At 43.8% G+C, this 20,428-nt stretch overlaps 1 protein-coding gene across 1 annotated transcript in view; it reads left to right on the forward strand.

Moving 5' to 3' along the window:
- The first annotated feature begins 2,130 nt into the window (after window positions 1-2,130).
- Window positions 2,131-20,428, forward strand: part of LOC106607294 (inactive phospholipase C-like protein 2) — a 101,690-nt gene continuing 83,392 nt past the window's right edge. The window contains exon 1 of the mRNA XM_014204112.2: window positions 2,131-2,952. Coding sequence (XP_014059587.1) covers window positions 2,629-2,952 — 324 coding nt within the window. The 5' untranslated portion in view covers window positions 2,131-2,628. The remainder of the gene's footprint in view (window positions 2,953-20,428) is intronic.

Below are 20,428 nucleotides of genomic sequence, written 5' to 3' on the forward strand. Positions count from 1 at the left end.
TGTTCTCTCCCTCTCTCTCTCTCTCTTTCTCACTCTCTCCCTCTCTCTACTGTTCTCTCCCTCTCTCTCTTTCTCACTCTCTCTCTATCTCTATCTCTCTAGCCCAGCATCTGAACTACTGTGTTCTAGAAGAATCAGCTGTGTATAAATAATTCACATTGAGAAGTAGTTTCTGGTCAATGAGTACATAGACTGACCCGCTGGCTGGCTGGCTGGCTGACTGGCTGACTAGCTGGCTGGCTGACTGGCTGACTAGCTGGCTGGCTGACTGGCAGATTGACTGGTGTAAGACGGATGTGGCAGCCGCAGGATATATGCTACTGCCCTCATTTAAGTTTACAGGAAGGAAGAAAACACACACACATACACAAACATGCACGCTCTATCCTAGTTCACACTCCTTCAATTCAAAGACACATCAATGTCACAGAAAACCACAGAGCAGCTCATCTAACCACTCATCCATACTGCAGCATTTGATTATAATGACTTGGTTCGACAATAATGACCAAACACTCTGAGCATCTCTACCGCAGCAGCACACGGTTTCTCTCCTTCCAATTGGCTGTGGTGTGATTTGTCCTCTCAGTGGATTATAACTGAACTGTATTATCTGAGTGTTTATTGTTCATCGTTCCTTCCTCCTCCCCTGACATGTCTGCCTGATGGTGAAGATCCCGGTTTCGTCCCAAATGGCAACCTATTCCCTACATAATGCACTACTTTTGACCAGGGCCCTATATGAGCTGTGGTCAAAAGTAGTGCACTATATAGGGAATAGGGTACCATTTGGGATGAAACCCTGTTAATGGGTTTGTCCTGCATCATTAGGGGTAAAACACTTTAACAGAATGATGAGTTTCTGTGAAATCATGTGATGGGGTTGAAGTAGATCGATAAAGATTTTTGTAGAATTCATCAGCGATTGCACAGAGATAATTGCCCCCCTTGTTTCCCAGATTTGTTGAATGATGATAGTGAAAGTGATTGAGCTAATTTGTGGTCAGAATTGAATCATTACTGATATTGTGGGTTTCTATCTGCAGCAGTTGAATTCTGAACTGTGGCACAGGGATTGGTTGTGTACCACTTGTTCTACAGTATGAATAGATACAGCAAGGATAGTCCTGCGCTTTTCATTCTCACCAATCACCTGGTGTGGTGTTTATGTGAGTGAAAGCCATGTGACATTCTCTGTGGATTAGTGTTGGAGGTAATGTTGATGATAAGCCACTTCCTCTCTGAATGGGACTGAAGCCTGGCCTGTAAATAATAATAGTCTCATTAAGAGACTGCATGTAACATTTGGTTCTGAGATTAAGTTGATAACGCCCATAGGGATACGTAATATGAGGATCATCAGCATCAATGGAGCTTTTTGCCCTTGCCACCAGAAAGGGCAATTTGTTCTTAATGCAAGTTAGGGGACTTTCTGAATTACATTTTTTATTTAACCAGGCAAGTCAGTTAAGAACAAATTCTTATTTACAATGACGGCCTAACCCGGACGACGCTGGGCCAACTGTACGCCACCCTATGGGACTCCCAATCACAGCTGGTTGTGATACAGCCTGGATTTGAACCAGGACGTCTGTAGTGACGTCTCTAGCACTGAGATGCAGTGCCTTAGACCACTGCGCCACTCTGGAATAACCAGAGTCTCCCTGACCTAAGTTTTGGTTTGATAATAAATATGCATTCGAAAAGCCTTAGAGAATAGCCTAATGATAAGACATATTTCACTCACGTTCCCTGTTAATCAGAGGAGGCTGGTGGGAGGAGCTGTAGGAGGACGGCTCATTGTAATGCCTGGAATGGAATTAAGGGAATGGTATACAAACAAATCAAACATATGGAAACCATATTCCATTCCAGCCATTACAATGAGCATGTCCTCCTATGGATCCTCCCACCAGCCTCCTCTGCTGTTAATACTTTAATGTCTTTTAGCCTAGAAATGGCTTAGGCTACAAGTTGTGGTATGAATGAACATACATCATTTCAGTGTGTGTGTGTTTGTGTGTGTGTGTGAGGAACGTTAATAATGTGTACGTGTGTGTGTGTGTGTGTGTGTGTGTGTGTGTGTGTGTGTGTGTGTGTGTGTGTGTGTGTGTGTGTGTGTGTGTGTGTGTGTGTGTGTGTGTGAATTAGCGCACACGGACATGGATCGTGTAGGGAGGGGACAAGCGAGCAACTCACATAACAGCGCATTGTATATAACTGCATATGTACATCTGCAAGAGCGGATAGAAGAGTAGGGACCAAGCGAATAAGACGTTCTTCTGCATGCAGCCTCGGCGCAAACAAGAAGCTTGGAGAAAAACGAAAGCGCGTGTAAACGCTAATTAACGCCTTTTTATTAGCCAGAACTGTTTCTAAGGGGACTCCTTATGAATCCATGCAGTTAGCTAATCACACCAGATCACATACGGAACACAATCTGTTCGTTTTCGAGCGACAATAGTTTGTTCAGCCAGACGCGGACGGTTCAATCAGTCTCTCCTAGATTCAGTGGACTGCGCTTCGTCGGTGGACTGATGATCTTATGTGGGCTACACAGCCGTGGACTCATGTTTTGAAACAATGGGCCAATGCACTAGGTTGAATGTGTTGCTGTAACGTCCGTGGATGATGGCAGGGGTACACGCTTCCGAGGCTGTGTCGGGACATTTGCTAAATCCTACCATTGCATCCTCTCCGGCACAGGACGCGACACAAATAGCGGGGTTGAACAACAATGACGCCACCGTGCAGCCTCCGACTGGCACCCGGGCATACCTGGACATTTCGGCGGCTGCCTTTGCTCACGGGCACCCGGTCTATGGGGCGGAGGGAGTTTACACCAACGGAAGGTACATGGACCACGGGAGTCCTCGGACTGGCAGCAGCAGCCGTGACAATTCAGCCGAAAGGAGCCATGGAGGCGTGAACACACCTTGCGGCATTATGAAGGTTGGTTTGTTTTCATGAAGCCTACTTTATCATGGCACGTCAATCATAGGAAGCTCTTGAAGGTTGCATTAATGAGGGAATCATTATCTCACAGCTCACGCAAAACCACACGAAGCCTTCAGGTAGCCAGTGACTAGCCCTCATTGTGATTCATTCTATTGTTATGGACCCAGGGTGAGGTGAACTGTTTGTTAGTGACAAAGCAGTAATAATAACACTAAAGGATGCTGAGTTGTTACTGTGTAACAAACGGATGGTCTAGTGCAGGGTAAACATTTTGCTGAGGGAAATGTTATGATGTGGTCTATCAATCGCAGTTAGGCTACAAGTCTCAGAAACAGTTACAATGTTACAAAGAAGGCAGGACTAACTGATCCAATGCTCTGAAGTTTGCGTGATTTCCTTCTTCATGCCTTGAGGTGCTGGTGGTGCGGGAAGCTGCTGCGTCTGGTTCTGCTGCAAGGTTATAGGTCACCAAAGGTGAAATAAAGGTTGTCCTCTGATATGAGCGCAGCTAAAGGACTCGTCTTAACAGTTACGACATTCCCTCCCTGGATAGTAAAAAATGCCTCTGTAGTCGAACTACCGTACTGTTCCAATAGACTTGTAAATAGAGTACTATGTAAAAGCAAAACTGGCAATGCTATTTAAGTCAGACGCAAAACGTGTTTGTTGACCGTTAAGATGAGGCCTAGCCACAAAATCTGGGCTCCTCAAGGGAATTTCGAACATAAATGATAGACCTACATATTACGGAGAACATGTCTGCCTTTAGTCACTATTTCCCCCAAGTCTCATGTCTCCTACTCCAGGATGTCTTCAGTCAGATGGTGTAGCATGACAGAGACAGACAGACAGACAGACAGACAGACAGACAGACAGACAGACAGACAGACAGACAGACAGGGTGGGGGGGCTTGTGGAGAAGTTCTGTGGAGAAGCTCTGTGGAGGTGGGAGTTTTTGGAGAGAGAGTGGCATTCTGTCATTTTGAGCCAGTTTGCTTAGCAACTGGTATAAAACCATAAAGCGATCTATTTCTCCTGTTATTGAATTCCCTGTGGATGTGCGGGCAAACAAATCTAAACACTGCCTGCTCTCTGGTTTGATGCGCTTCTCTGAGGTGTAGGGGAATCCTTGAGAAAATGTCCCTGAGTGTTGCTTCTCTTCACCCCAGGGTGTTTTACCCTGTTGATGAAAAGCAGGGCCTGTTCTTCCAGGAAATTCCATGGAATAGTATAATTCGAGGCTAAGGCCTAAATCCCTCCACTCCGAACTTCCCTCCAAAAGAACTGGAGCCATCTACTGACGTTCACAAGTTCAAACTTCATAACAGAAATATGGCAAGAATGCAGAGCGGCTCATGTTGTCAACATGCTCTAGGTCTTAAATCCTCTAAAGCTTATTCTCCGAATGTACTGTCCTGTTCATACGGCATTGTATTGTTATACTTATAAGGCTTTGTTGCAATATTTCTTGCGATGCACATAGTGATAAACATGTTTAGAGTTTTCTTCTGTAAGTCAGCTCAGCTGTGTGGCAACTTTGATCTCTCTCCAACTGTTGCTATTGGAAGGACCAGGATGTACTATCAAAGATGCTGCAAAAGTAGAACCAGTAAAGAAGACTCATTCCTTCGCTAGAGAAATACATCTGTAATGTAGAGACTGCCTCGACCCGGTAGATAAGAGTTAATTGTCCGTATGGCTTACGTGATTGACGTCGAGGAAAGTTCACCACTGGATTTAGGGTCAACACTTTGAAGGCCAGGCGTGAAATGCCAGTTGACAGACAACTCACCATAGGTTCTAAGTGTGTGACTCTGTCAGGCTTGCGTGTGATAACCCAATTAGATAACCATGTCCTCTTTCAGCAGCGCATCAGAGCATCATTGTCGTTTCCTGTTCTCATTCCAATATGGATGTGTTGGTCCTACAGCACACCGACGTCCGTTTTTATTCCTGTATGTCTCCTAAAGGCCTACACGCTTCCTTGGGCGTAAAATAGTCCATCTAAAGGGTGAGTGTTCTGGAACCGCTATCACAGAACATTTAGGGTCAGCGGTTCTTTTAGACTCTGCTGCGAATGCAGCCAAGAGGGCATGTTTATTCATAGAATCAGAGAGGAACGTCGCAATACAGTGAACTTCGTCGTCAGTCACAACATGGGGAACACACAGATAGAGAGTGGCATGATGGGAATCTGGGTCAGCTCTCCTGTAGTAGAGCTTGGCGATATGGACCAAAAAATCCATATTGTGATAAATTGCCTGAATTGATGCGATGACGATAATTAGAAGGATAGTTTCTAACATTTAATGTGCAACAAGTTTTTTTTTAAACGTTTCCTTTAAACTACTACTACAAGTCTGATGCTGTAGCCATCAATTGTCCCATTAACAATCACCCATATTAATGATCATTTTTGGTTTATTGTCCCAGCTCTATCCTGTAGTGTGTTGTGGTGCTAGTGTAGTTTCATGTGTAGTGTTGCTGGAGCTTCAGTACCCACACACACACACGTTTCATCAGCCTGAAACATGAGCTGAGGGGTCTGAGCGGACTAAAGGGGGAGTGGGGTAGAGAGGCAAATGAGCAATTACAGCATTGTGCTCATTACAGAGTTATTCCGGAGGATTGAAAACAACTCGTTATTTTTTAAACCTCCTGTTTGGACTTGACGTGTCAGTGTATGGCATGAGGGAGCAGTGGAGAACCCATCTGTGTGTATATTGTTGAACCAGCCAAATCCTGCAAGGCTGTCACCCCCTTGGCGTGGTGAGTGACTCTCCCATGGTGGGTGGGACGGGAGGGCTTCTAAAGTGGTTGGAGGGGATGGGGACAGGTTGACCGGGGGCTGTTCCAGTCTGGTTTTTTTAAGCAGGGCTGTAGACAGCTGCAGGCTCCTGCCCGGCCTGCCTCACTTTAGCTGACTGTTGGGAAGACGGCTGCCTGCCTTGCCGGCCTGCCGGCCTGCCAGCACAGACCGAGAGGGATAGGAAGGATCTTCCCCAAGCACTGTTGTGACCAAAATGGGTTTCTTTATCCCTCCCTCCCTCCCTTCCTCCCTCCCTCCCTCCCTCTATTGCACGCTCTGAGGGGTTTTTGACCTCTGGAGCAAATAAAAGGTCAAAGTCTTATCCAGAGCGGTTACTGGAAGGATGAACATTGTCAGCATGACAAAAGCAGAGCGAAAACATGACGGGATAAAATAATAACAGATGTTCTACAGAGTAATACACAGAAACTTAACCACAGGGCTTTGTGGTCACGGAGCTAGCTGTTGGCACCTACCATATAGCCCAACTGCATGCCACCACACCCCTCCCCTCCCTCTCTTCACCAACTCCTCACCCCAGTCCCCAGTCATGTCACGGAGGGGCTGGTCATCAGCTCATCCTGTCATTTATTAAACCCCTTTCCTCTTTATTAACCCAGTGTGTCCTACTTCTGGTTGGCTAACAGTCTGGCTAACAGTAATTCAGCTCTCTATCCTGTACCACTCCTGGTCAAATGGCTCTATAATACATTAGTCAAGCACTCAGAGAGTGTGAGAGTGAGATTAGTTCTCTGTGTGACTCTCTATCTGTCTCCCCTTCTCTCTATCTCTCTCTTTGATAGAGAGAGATATGTGTCTGTTATAGAGATAGAGAGGGGATATTTTTTAAATAGATGGCGACATTCTACAATGATGTTTTAATGCATGTTTTGGATAGGCGGTATCAGAAGAACTCTGATTTGAGTGCAGCAGTCTTACTTACTCCTTTAAATCTAGGTCATATCTAAATCCAGCTCCAGTCGCATTCAAGGAAAGAGCTGATTCTAGGTTATACATATAGAAAGGAATGTCATTCTCAATCGAGCGTAGACTCTGAGGTGCGTCTGTCAAACCATTCCCCCTGTTCTGGTGGTGTGGTGGGGGAAATTCCGTTCTCGACCTTTACCCAATAACCACTACTTGGCTTTGGATAAAACCCCACCTCCACCCCCCTCCAGTCATTAAATACATAAAGCCCTTATAAATTTACCCAGATGCCTCATAGTCTTTATCTAGTTCGGCAGGGCCAGAAATTCCCCAAGCCCCAGATTGATCCCAATGCTGCCCTGGGAAAACATGGAATTCTTTCCCCAAACGTTGAATCCTGGGATTTACTTAATCCACACCAGAACTCAGTCAGATCCTTCTCAAATACCACTGATTACATGCTGATGGATCCCATTGGTACCGCTTGGCGTGCGGTAGCAGAGAGAGCAGACTTGGGTGGCTGGAGTCTTTAACAATTTCTAGAGCCTTCCTCTGACACCGCCTGGTATAGAGGTCCTGGATGGTAGGGAGCTCAGCCCCGGTGATGTACTGGGCCATATGCACTACCCTCTGTAGCGCCTTGCGGTTGGATGCCAAGCAGATGCCATACCAAGTGGTGTTGCAGCCAGTCAAGATGCTCTCAATGATTCTGAATATTAAAGAGCACAGTTAATGTCTCCATATCTCCATCACTATGGTAGACCACCCAGAGACATCATGGAAATGAAGTTGTCACAGTCTCACTCTGGACAGAGGACTATGAGGTGAAGGGGAGGCAAAGGATGAGGAAGAGGATGGGGGGTAGATGAAGATGGATTTGGATCATGGCAGGTGGTTATGCATGCTCAGTCTTCTGGGACTCTCTTGGCTGTTGATCTCCAAGCAGCCATCTGTGAAACGCACACATTTCAAATGCTTTATTTGGATCCAAAATGAGGCATTGACATGCAAAGGTCCAACATATTGCATAAGTCATGCACGTGCACGAGCACACCTATCCAATCCTCCTCTCATCCCAAGTTAAAGCAATCAACACTAACAGCAGGAAACCAAAAGCTCTTGGACATCAAGTTTGATTTTTGGAGGTAAAATATTATGATAAATGAAAAGTAAATAGCGTGTACTCTTTGTTCAAAGTCCATAATGCTTGAGTCCATATTGTGGATCACGAGCACAAATACTAGCGAATGCCCATCCTCCTATCCCAGTTGAAAGCACTGTTCGAACAGCAAACAGATTTCTCTGACTGGCATTTTCTCAAGCACCTCTTTTCTTGCCAATTCCTTTGAAGACCGATGCCTCATAAGGTCCAATGTGAGGGTTTCTCGAATATTTTAGTACCTCACAAATAAACTCATCTTAGCCGCTCAAACACACAGAAGCATTTGGTCTCTTTGTCCGTCCCATATGGGCAGTGAAGCTTCATGCTAAAGATCCCTGTTTGGTCCTAAACTATTTACTGTGGCACCAGGCCAGGGCTTCAGAGCAGAACTCTTGTAACAGTACTGAGAGAAGAGTAAGTGGTAGAACCATGCTCTTGTTTCATGGGGGGCTCTCCTTAATTTGTTATTACATATCTTTCCTTTTATCTGTTTCGTTTGGGGATAATGACTTGTGCTAAGTGAACAGGAACCTCAATCAGCTGTGTGTGAAATTGGGGCCCAGATAAAAAAAAGAAGCTTTTTGAACTGATTTATTTGGACACTGGGGTGTGTGTGTAAACACCTCATTTTAACGTGCCTTACAAAGCAACAGTGGTGATACTGACAGACAGAGGCAGTGGCAGTGGTAGGGACAGTGTTATTTGGGGTACAGGGTTTATGTGGTCCTCTGATGTCAGAAGAGCAGCTAAAATATCATTGGATTCTGGAAAAAGTCTGATCGAAATGTCTGTGGAAGTCTCTGAAATTAGGTCTCAATGTTAATGAAATGTGGCTGTCTGATGTGAGAAGTGAAGCGGTATTTGGTTTTAGAGTCGTTCACAGGGTGATCTACCGATCTGAGGGTTAATTGCTCCACTCGGGCCATTTGAAATGGAGAAGTAACGATGAGTAATATTCAGACTATATCCGCTCAATATTTCCCTGGGCCATTTGGGCCACTATGGTGCTGGTGTGATGAATGAATGTGGCGGTATCGTTGCAGCAACCGCCACTCCGACAGTCTCTTGTCATCTGACATGTCGTTTGGTGGCCTTTCAGATCTCACTTCCCCTCTCTGACTGAAGTGACTTCCTTTGATTGGATGTCTAGCTCTTCTTTTTGTTCTGAGTTTTGACTGAAGGAAAGACATGGAAAGCAGAGAGAATAAAAAATATGCCAATAAAAGGATATGATGGCCGATATGCTGAAGTACAACAATGAAAAGAAACCAAATGTCTTTTCATTGTCATTTTAAAACATCAAATATGTATGACAAAGATGAGAATCCGAATTGGGAATCGTTAGAAAGAATTTCCAATAAGGTATTTTTCAGAAGGTTGTCCTCCGGAAGGTTTTGTGACCTCTTAACAGTTTTAGCTTCTTCTCCCAAAGTGTTCATCTCTAGCAATACTTATGATCGAACAGGGGTTAACTAACCTTTGATGTTTCACCCTCCCCTTCACACACTGTCCTCCATTGCCCTCAGTTGCATAATGTCAGTGTATTTGATGGAATGTTGTCTAGAGATCCAAAATCACTCGAGAGCCCATTCAACGGGGGCTACGCCCCCCTCTCTTTTTCTCTCTCCCCTCACCCAAGACTGGCACCTTTAAGTATCCAATCCCCCCATTAAGATGCCATTGGAGGAGGCCTGAAATCCTGAAACTCCAGCTTCAGTCTAATCCCACTAACCAGATTTAAGGAATGGAAAAATAAACACTTTCTGTTTGAGTTTTTTATTCTTTCCCCCTTAATTAAAGTGGTAGAAATGAGAGAATAACAGGTAAAACCACAGTGATTCCTCCTGGATTACCTGGCTGTGTTTGGGCAAGCAGCTGATCTGTTTGATTTGGCCAGCGGTGGACAATGTCTACACGTCCACACCACTGCATTCGTATCTCCGTTGTTACCTTCTCTCTACTCCTCCCCAGGTGTTTTCGTTGTTACTAGTCCACTGAATAAACCAGCTCTGCACTTCCCTCAGGCAGTAAAGGATAGGGGGAGAAGAAAGTGTGGAGAGAAATGGTGAAACTGAATACTCCCAGTCATTCCGCAACAGGAAGTGAGCTCAGCATCAGCTTTTAGATTGTGGTTAGTCACGGTGCAGCACACATCGGCTAGTCGAGCGGTATTAGCGCTAGCCACCAAAACAAAGGAAAATTACCTCAGCATTCAGCAATGTGGGCCAGATATATTCTTGAAATCTGCTACTCTACAAACATACTGTAGTAGTCTGAGACATACTGAAAGCGAATCATAATGAGCTGAGAAAAAAGGTCATAATAGAACGCAGCCACACCTTAACTAACCACAACAGGAAGGAGGAAGTGAGGTCGCTGACCTTTGTCCCTCTTGACCCTATGGTTGAGTTTCTGTGTGGCGAGCCAGGAGCCAGGGGATGATAAGCAGCGAGGGAGGGAGCTGAGTGTTAGAGGGTAGAGAGGTCTGTATTAGAGGTCGACCGATTAATCGGAATGGCCGATTAATTAGGGCCGATTTCAAGTTTTCATAACAATCGGTAATCGGTATTTTTGGCCACCGATTTGCCGATTATTATATATATTTTTTAATTGTTTTATTATTATAACTTTTTGCACATTTATTTAACTAGGCAAGTCAGATTAAGAACACATTCTTATTTTCAATGACGGCCTAGGAACGGGGGTTAACTGCCTTGTTCAGGGGGGATTCGGGGATTCGTTTTTGCAACCTTCCGGTTACTAATCCAACTCTCTAACCACCTGCCATACATTGCACTCCACGAGGAGCCTGCATGGCAGGCTGACTACCTGTTACGCGAGGGCAGCAAGAAGCCAAGGTAAGTTGCTAGCTAGCATTCAACTTATCTTATAAAAAACTGTCAATCTTAACATAATCACTAGTTAACTACACATGGTTGATGATATTACTAGTTTATCTAACGTGTCCTGCGTTGCATATAATCGATGCGGTGCCTGTTAATTTCTCATTGAATCACAGCCTACTTCGACAAACTGGTGATGATTTAACAAGCGCATTTGCAAAAAAAGCTCTGTCATTGCACCAATGTACCCAACCATAAACATCAATGCCTTTCTTTAAAACCAATACACAAGTATATATTTTTAAACCTGCATATTTAGTTAATATTGCCTACTAACATGAAATTGTGTCACTTATCTTGCGTTCATTGCACGCAGTCAGGGTATATGCAACAGTTTGGGCCGCCTGGCTCGTTGCGAACTAATTTGCCAGAATTTTACGTAATTATGACATAACATTGAAGGTTGTGCAATGTAACAGGAATATTTAGACTTAGGGATGCCACCCGTTAGATGAAATATGGAACGGTTCCGTATTTCACTGAAAGAAAAAACTTTTGTTTTCAAGATGATAGTTTCCGGATTCGACCATATTAGGGCTAGGGGGCAGTATTGACACGGCCGGATGAAAAACGTACCCGATTTAATCTGGTTACTACTCCTGCCCAGTAACTAGAATATGCATATAATTATTGGCTTTGGATAGAAAACACCCTAAAGTTTCTAAAACTGTTTGAATGGTGTCTGTGAGTATAACAGAACTCATATGGCAGGCAAAAACCTGAGAAGATTCCAAACAGGAAGCGCCCTCTCTGACAAGTTGTTGTTCATCTTGGCTCTTTTTATTGAAGACTGAGGATCTTTGCCGTAACGTGACACTTCCTACGGCTCCCATAGGCTCTCAGAACCCGGGAAAAAGCTGAATGATATCGAGGCAGCCTCTGGCTGAAACACATTATCGCGTTTGGATAGTGGCTGGTCAGAGTACTCTGAGACTCACGCTCGTGCACGAGGGCCGAGATGTATTTATTTTCTCTCTCTTTGTACGTATACAGGCTTTCCCGGTCGGAATATTATCGCTTTTTTACTAGAAAAATGGCATAAAAATTGATTTTAAACAGCGGTTGACATGCTTCGAAGTACGGTAATGGAATATTTAGAATTTTTTTGTCACGAAATGCGCCATGCTCGTCACCCTTATTTACTCTTTCGGATAGTGTCTTGAACGCACGAAGAAAACGCCGCTATTTGGATATAACAATGGATTATTTGGGACCAAACCAACATTTTTTATTGAAGTAGAAGTCCTGGGAGTGCATTCTGACGAAGAACAGCAAAGGTAATAACATTTTTCTTATAGTAAATCTGACTTTGGTGAGTGCTAAACTTGCTGGGTGTCTAAATAGCTAGCCCTGTGATGCCGGGCTATCTACTGAGAATATTGCAAAATGTGCTTTCACCGAAAAGCTATTTTAAAATCGGACATATCGAGTGCATAGAGGAGTTCTGTATCTATAATTCTTAAAATAATTGTTATGTTTTTTGTGAACGTTTATCGTGAGTAATTTAGTAAATTCACCGGCAGTGTTCGGTGGGAATGCTAGTCACATGCTAGTCACATGCTAATGTAAAAAGCTGTTTTTTGATATAAATATGAACTTGATTGAACAAAACATGCATGTATTGTATAACATAATGTCCTAGGGTTGTCATCTGATGAAGATCATCAAAGGTTAGTGCTGCATTTAGCTGTGGTTTGGGTTTATGTGACATTATATGCTAGCTTGAAAAATGGGTGTCTGATTATTTCTGGCTGGGTACTCTGCTGACATAATCTAATGTTTTGCTTTCGTTGTAAAGCCTTTTTGAAATCGGACAGTGTGTTTAGATTAACGAGAGTCTTGTCTTTAAAATGGTGTAAAATAGTCATATGTTTGAAAAATTGAAGTTTTTGCATTTTTGAGGTATTTGAATATCGCGCCACGGGATTACACTGGCTGTTGAGTAGGTGGGACGCAAGCGTCCCACCTAGCCCATAGAAGTTAATGACCTAAGGCTCGTATTTCTGTGTGTTTATTATATTATAATTAAGTCTATGATTTTATAGAGCAGTCTGACTGAGCGGTAGGCACCAGTAGGCTCATAAGCATTCATTCAAACAGCACTTTCGTGCGTTTTGCCAGCAGCTCTTCGCTGTGCTTCAAGCATTGCGCTGTTTATGACTTCAAGCCGGGTGGGTATAATTTCTGGAATGTTCCAATAGGAATCTATTCCAAAAACTTCGTAAATAACAAGCTTGCCAAAAAACAACGCATACAAAGTTGTATAGCGGCAGAATAAGATACCAGGTAGGGAGAGGTCTATTTCATTGCGTTTTTTTACTCATCACGTTTATTCCGAAAAATGTCTGTCCTCACTCTGGTTGCCTATGGACAAACATTAAGAATAAGCTACGTGGTGAGTTGATGCCTATTCGGCAGCTAGTTAGCTAGGTTTGTATGCGTTGCTACTTTGTATGCGTTGTTGGTTGGCAACCTTTTACTTTACGTTTTTTGGAACAGATTCCTGTTGGAACGTTCCACAAATTATACCCACCCCTTCAAGCCTATCAACTCCCAAGATTAGGCTGGTGTAACCGATGTGAAATGGCTAGCTAGTTAGCGGGGTGCGCGCTAATAGCGTTTCAAACGTCACTCGCTCTGAGACTTGGAGTAGTTGTTCCCCTTGCTCTGCATGGGTAACGCTGCTTCGAGGGTGGCTGTTGTCGATGTGTTCCTGGTTCGAGCCCAGGTAGGAGCGTGGAGAGGGACGGAAGCTATACTGTTACACTGGCAATAATAAAGTGCCTATAAGAACATCCAATAGTCAAAGGTATATGAAATACAAATCGTATAGAGAGAAATAGTCCTATAATTCCTATAATAACTACAACCTAAAACTTCTTACCTGGGAATATTGAAGACTCGTGTTAAAAGGAACCACCAGCTTTCATATGTTCCCATGTTCTGAGCAAGGAAATGAAACATTAGCTTTCTTATATGGCACATATTGCACTTTTACTTTCTTCTCCAACACTTTGTTTTGCATTATTTAAACCAAATTGAACATGTTTCATTATTTATTTGAGGCTAAATTGATTTTATTTATGTATTATATTAAGTTAAAATAAGTGTTCATTCAGTATTGTTGTAATTGTCATTATTACAAATAAATAAATGTAAAAAAAAATCTGCCGATTAATCGTCATCGGCTTTTTTGGGTCCTCCAATAATCGGTATCAGTATCGGCGTTGAAAAATTATAATCGGTCGACCTCTAGTCTGTATCTCTATCTCTACCCAGGCCTCTACCCAGTTTTCCAGCGACAGGGTAATTCTGATTGGCCCACTGCCTAGCCTGCCTAGTTCACAGAGTGGCAATTATAGTGCTTTCGTGCCCTGACACTGTCAGAGAGGACACTGCTCTAGTCAAGCTTAATAAACTTGTGTGTGTGTGTCTGCATGGTACAGAGTGTGTGTTTGCATAAGTTAGAGCTGAGAGTGAGACTTTGACATTACACACTGCCATAATGTGTTTTGCACATAACACATTGCAGTGCGGACACTTTGCCCCTGGTTAAATACAGTGATTCTGCAAGTGTGTGTTCGTCGCTTGGAACGTCGCTTGGAGGTGTAAACTGTCCTATAGATCAGGGACCCATGGCTCTGCTGGTGCTGTGCTGCTTGTCTCTCTGTGCCTTCTCTGCTTCTGTGTTTTAAGAGCTGTTTCTGTGTTGCCTCTCCCGCCACATGTGGGCCTCTTCAGTTCAGTTCCTCTATCCCCACACAGTACTAAAACTCCAGTTCACAGACCTAGACCAGTCAGCAGCCTATTTATAGGCTGTGGTGGGATTGTCTTCCCTAGAATAATGAGCACATATCTTTCATTTGTTCTTAGCCAACCAACCAGCATCCTCAACCAGCCCAATGTTTTGAATCAAGCCAAATGTCCTCAACCAAGTCCAACGTTGTCAACCAAGTCCCTGTGTATCTTTGTGGCTGTGAAGTGAAATGTGATGGGGTTGGTGTACATCCTGCTGTAGTCTATAGATCACAGGGCCCCTCATAGGGAGGGGCCCATCATGCAGAGGGCTCACACAGTCAGTCAGTCTATTCCAGTACTTGTGTATTTACCCATGTGGTTGATGATTGGCAGGCCAGACCGTGCCAGACCGTGCCAGCCACTCACAGATGGTGCCACGGCTTGCCTTGGCACAGATGGCAAAGAATGAGGAGGAAGAACTGGGGCTTTAAGTATAGGAGGTGTGTGTGCTTGTGTGCTCAGTCACGTGTTTCTTTAAGACATTCGTTGTCTTTCACTAAGTGTGTGTGTGTGTGTGTGTGTGTGTGTTTGTTTTGGGTGTGTCTGTCTTTCTGGCTGTGTGTAGAGTGTCATCTGAAATGGAATTTGCCAAGCGAGCAGACAGCAATTTTTCTCAACAAGGGGAAAATTCCCCGTCCTCTGTGACAGTCGATTTGGAAACAGAAAAGAACCAGTTTGTTGCTTTGTGATGGGTTAATTACATGTCTCCTTCCAATTTAGCACTTCCCTTTGGACTTGGAGTGGACGTGCATGTGTTCGTCTGTGCGCATGTGTGAGAGAGAATGAGCAGCATAGAAAAGGGGAAACCGAGTCAGTTGCGCGTTGTGTTCAACTGAAATGTGTCTTCAGCGTTTAACCCAAGCCCTCTGAATCAGTCAGGTAGGGGGGCTGTCTTAATCAACATTATTAGCACCGGGGGAGTAGTAGTTGGGTGCTCACTGCCTTGCTCAGGGGGCAGAATGGACGATTTTTACGTTGTCGGTTTAGGGATTCAATCCAGAAACCTTTGGGCTACTGGCCCAACGCTCCTACCCTCGCCAGGCTACCTAGTATTTGATCATAGCACTGATTCACATGTACAGCCCCAAAAATGACAAAACATTCATTTAACCAGGTAAGTTGACTGAGAACACATTCTCAATAGTTAAGGAAGAGGGATAAATGAGCCAATTGGAAGCTGGGTGATGATTAGGTGTCCATGATGGGCAGATTGAGAATTTAGCACCAGGGTTAACACCCCTACGATAAGTGCCATGGGCTCTTTGGTGACCACAGAGGGTAAGGACACACATTTAACATTTCATCCAGAAGACAGCACCCTACACAGGGCAATGTCCCAAGTCACCACCCTGGGATATTTTTAGACCAGAGGAAAGGGTGCCTCCTACAGGCCCTCCAACACCACTTCCAGCCACATCTGGTCTCCCATCCAGGGACTGACCAGGACCAACCCTGCTTAACTTCCGAGCCAGCAGTGAGGATGCAGGATGTTACGCTGCTGGCTAACATAGGTACAGCATAGGTAAACATACGCATAGCACTGGTGGCTTGCGTTCTGTCACGTTGGAACTAATGTGTTAGATGTGGTTGTGTATTGAGTAGTCATTGCTTTATTCATGCTCTTGTCCTTGTGTGTCACTCGCAGTGGGTTATAGTTAGGTCCTACAGTACAGAGGCGCAGACACACTGCTACTTTGGCATTCCACGGATGCCGTAACCACACAAATACACACACACTCGTACGAACACACATGTACACAGATACACACAAACTCTAATCGTAAATAATTTGTATGCATTTTGGAGTGTGTTTGCATATGTGTGTAAGGGGCTGGTCGAGTATATCCTTCATGTCTCTATCTGTGTGTGTGTGTGTGTGTGTGTGTGTGTCAGCCAGAAGTATATCAAATATAATATGTCAGGGATCAACTTTGTGTCCAGGGGTCTTAAGTTATCCCCAGCTTTTTATTAACAGAAGACTGCTAACAGACTGTGTGCACTGGGTGGAGAAAATGCCCAATTGTCATACTTGAGTATTGAGTAATAGAAAATAACTCAAGTAAAAGTGAAAGTCACTCAGTAAAATACTACTTGAGTAGAAGTCTAAAAGTATTTGGTTTTAAATATACTTAAGTATCAAAAGTAAATGTAATTGCAAAAATATACCTAACTATCAAAAGTAAAAGTATAAATCATTTCACATTCCGAACATTAAGCAAACCCGACGGTTTTAAGACAGCCAGGGGCACACTCCAACATTCAGACATAATTTACAAACAAAGCATTTGTGTTTCGCGAGTCCACCAGATCAGAGCCAGTAGATCACCAGGGATGTTCTCTTGACAAGTGCGTGAATTGGACCCTTTTCCTGTCCTGCTGAGCATTCAAAATGTAACACGTCCTTTTGGCTGTCAGGGAAAATGTATGGAGTAAACAGTACATTTTGTTCTTTAGTAAACGGTGTCAAAGTAAAGTGCAGATACTCCAAAACACTAGTACTTAAAAGTATTTCTACTTAAATACTTTACACCACTCTCTGTGTGTGACGTATGTTTGTGTTTGAGCATTAAAGTCTGTCACTGTGTGTGGGTGTATTTGTGTTTGTGTCAGTGTCTCAAGTAGAGAGAGAGAGAGAGAGAGGGAGGAAGATTGCGAGGACGCTGTGTATGAGAGGTTTGTTTGTGTGTGTGTTTGTGATGGTCAGTGCATGTGTCAGTACGTGTGTCAGAGAGGGAGAGAGAGAGAGAGAGGGAGAGAGGGAGAAAGATGGAGAGAGATGGAGAGGGGGAGAGATGGAGAGGGGGAGAGAGAGAGATGGAGAGGGGGAGATGGAGAGATGGAGAGGGAGAGGGGGAGATGGAGAGGGCGAGAGAAAGAGGGCGAGAGAGGGAGATGGAGAGAGTAAAAGCAGTGTTTGCCGAGTTTGTAATTTGATACTGAGACTGAGCAGTAACTAGAGATCCAGCGCTGAGAGGAGAGCAGCAGAGAGAAGGAGAGAGCTGTACTGCAGAAAGTGCTACGGGGACATGCAGAGGAGAAGCTGATCTTCTCTTAGTTTAATCCATGAACTAATGTCTATTAATTCATGTCTTTTTTTTGAGCATCGATTAAAAAAAACAGACTGGCAGGTGAATGATTAAATGGATGCCACTAAGTTGATCATCGTTGCTTTACCTGTTGATTTGGATAAAATGAGCAGAAAGGGACATGCAGTGCAGCCTGTTAGAATCCTATCAGACACCCATCAGGACAAACCTTAATACAGCGACCCAGTTTAGAACGGCAGAGTGTTAGATAGGGACACGGATGAACCCTTTTAGAACCCTTTTAGATGGAATCAAAAGGGTTCTGCAGGTCAGGGTGGGATAAAGGGTGTGCAGTGGACTGTATCAGAAGCCAAGGACAGAAGGAATCCAATTGTGTGTGTGTGTTAAGAGGTTGCTGCATTTGGGCCTGGGATTGGGGTCGGGTTTGGTCTAATGGGTCAGGATGTGTGTGTATGTGTGTGTTTGTCCATGCTGCGCGTGTGTGTTTGCGAACATGTCCATGTGTTTATATGTGTTGGGTGTTAGACATGGTTATCGCTAAGGGCTCAGACACACCAATAGTGTTAGCTGGCCGAGAGTACTTAGCACCTCTGAACAGAGTGCGCACCGATTCTACATCGTGTGAAAATGTTGGCAGTTGGCCGTCTACAGTGGGTGGTCCCGAAAACACGGCGCGCTGAACGATCGGCAGACAAATGCTAGAGCCACGTTCGGTGTAATGTGTACAAGCCTTAAGATATGGTCTTAATACAAGGTGTGTGTGTGTGTGTGTGTGATTATGCAAGGGATTGGCCAAAGATGACTGAGGAAGTAACCCATGCTGTGCCAGCGGTAAGGGGATAACAGATGGATCAATGCCTGCTACAAGACTGCTCTGTGGAGCGTTAGAACACGGATGGCGGTAGAGCGAGACAAAGGAAGAGAGATACAGGGCAGAAGGAGGTGGAAAGAGCTTGGCCGAGGGAGAGGAACCACATTGATAGAGGGATAGAGAGAAAGTGCTTCAGGTGCTAGTGCATTATGACTTCTCATCACCCTAAGCAGTTGGTTGGGTATTTCAATAAATAAATGGGGCCAATGTGTGACATTGGGATAAAACATTTAAAATGGTTTTCATGCAGTTCCACATGTGTACTTTAAGGAATGAAAGTGAATATATGCTAACTGGTCCATAACTCCAGCTATACAACATTGGACTAGGACTATACATCCTCTAAGCAGGGTTCATAGAAACATTGACTATTCAAATTCAAAGATTTTCACTTAAAAAATGTTTAGGCCTTGCCAATGTATTGATATTCAAATTATTATTAATAAATATGTGAAAATAATGTTTTAAATCAACATGGGAATTTTATTGTATATAGTTCTGATCCTCTCTTTTTTTACCTTTATTGTAATGGGTGCGTGTTGGTGGCAGGGAAGTCAGGCGCAGGAGAATCGAACTTGGTATAAAACGGAGTAGTTTAATCAGTGGTTCACAAAACTCCAAAACCAAAATTACAAAAATAATAAAAAGTGGGTACAAAACCCGTCGCGCACCAACACATAATACACAAACATACAATCAAACAATCTCCGACAAGGACATGAGGGGAAACAGAGGGTTAAATACACAACATGTAATTGATGGGATTGGAACCAGGTGTGAAGGAAGACAAGACATAATATTCAAGATTATTATCAATGACTAATCAACAGTTGTAACAAGTTGTCCAGTGTAGGAAATCCTCACTGGTCCCCTAGTTTATAGAAAGACCCAACTTCACCAGGTCTCCGTACTCTATTGGGAAAGTGGACTGCCTGTCCTTTTTGATGTTTCCAGAAAGCCTTTTTCACAGCCTGTTGCCAGGAAAACAGAGGGACCAGGGTTGTGGTCATATCCATTTAAGTTTAGGGCAATTCCACAGTAATGGAATTACACTGAAACTCCGATTTTTCACTTTAAAATGTATGCCAAACAAAAACCATTGATTTCAAAGTTGAACAAACCATAGAACTCTACACACAATAATTACTTTGAAAAAGTACACAGTAAATAATAATAAAACACATTTACTGGAAAAACTGTGCATATGCAAAGTTTGGTAACAGAATTACAGTAATCTCCCTCAGTTTTATTATTATAATATAGTTTTTAACCCCTTTTCCGTGATATCCATTTCATAGTTATAGTCTTGTCCCATCGCTGCAACTCCCCTACGGACTTGGGAGAGGCAAAACACAACCCTGCCAAGCTGCACTGCTCACTTAACCCAGAAGCCAGCCGCAACAACGTGTCAGAGGAAACACTGTTCAACTGGTGACCGAGTCAGCTTGCAGGCACCTAGCCCACCACAAGGAGTTGCTAGAGCACAATGGGACAAGGAAATCCCATCCGGCCAAACCCTCCTCTAACTTGGACGATGCTTGGCCAATTGTGCGCCGCCTCATGGGTCTCCCAGTCTCAGCTGGCTGTGACACAGCCTGGGATTGAACCCAGGGCTGTAGTGACACCTCAAGCACTGTGATGCAGTGCCTTAGACTGGTGTGCCACTCGGAAGGCCCAGTTTTATTATTTTTACAAACTTTATATCTGCACAGTTCTTCATGTAAATGTGTTTTTGTAACATTTTCAGTGGAAATTGTTAAAAGTAGTCCTTGTGCACTGTGGTTTGTTTGGTATACATTTTAAAGTAAAATATCTGCTGAGTCTCAGCCTAATTCCGTTACTGTGGAATTGCCCTTCAGTCAATTCAGGAAGTAAACTGAAATTACAATTACAAATTTGTCTCATAGAAAAGTATTCAGGAGAATTGGAATGTGAGCTTAGTTCCTGAATTGA

The sequence above is a fragment of the Salmo salar genome, chromosome ssa06 (genome assembly GCF_905237065.1).
Source record: "Salmo salar chromosome ssa06, Ssal_v3.1, whole genome shotgun sequence".
NCBI lineage: Eukaryota > Metazoa > Chordata > Actinopteri > Salmoniformes > Salmonidae > Salmo > Salmo salar.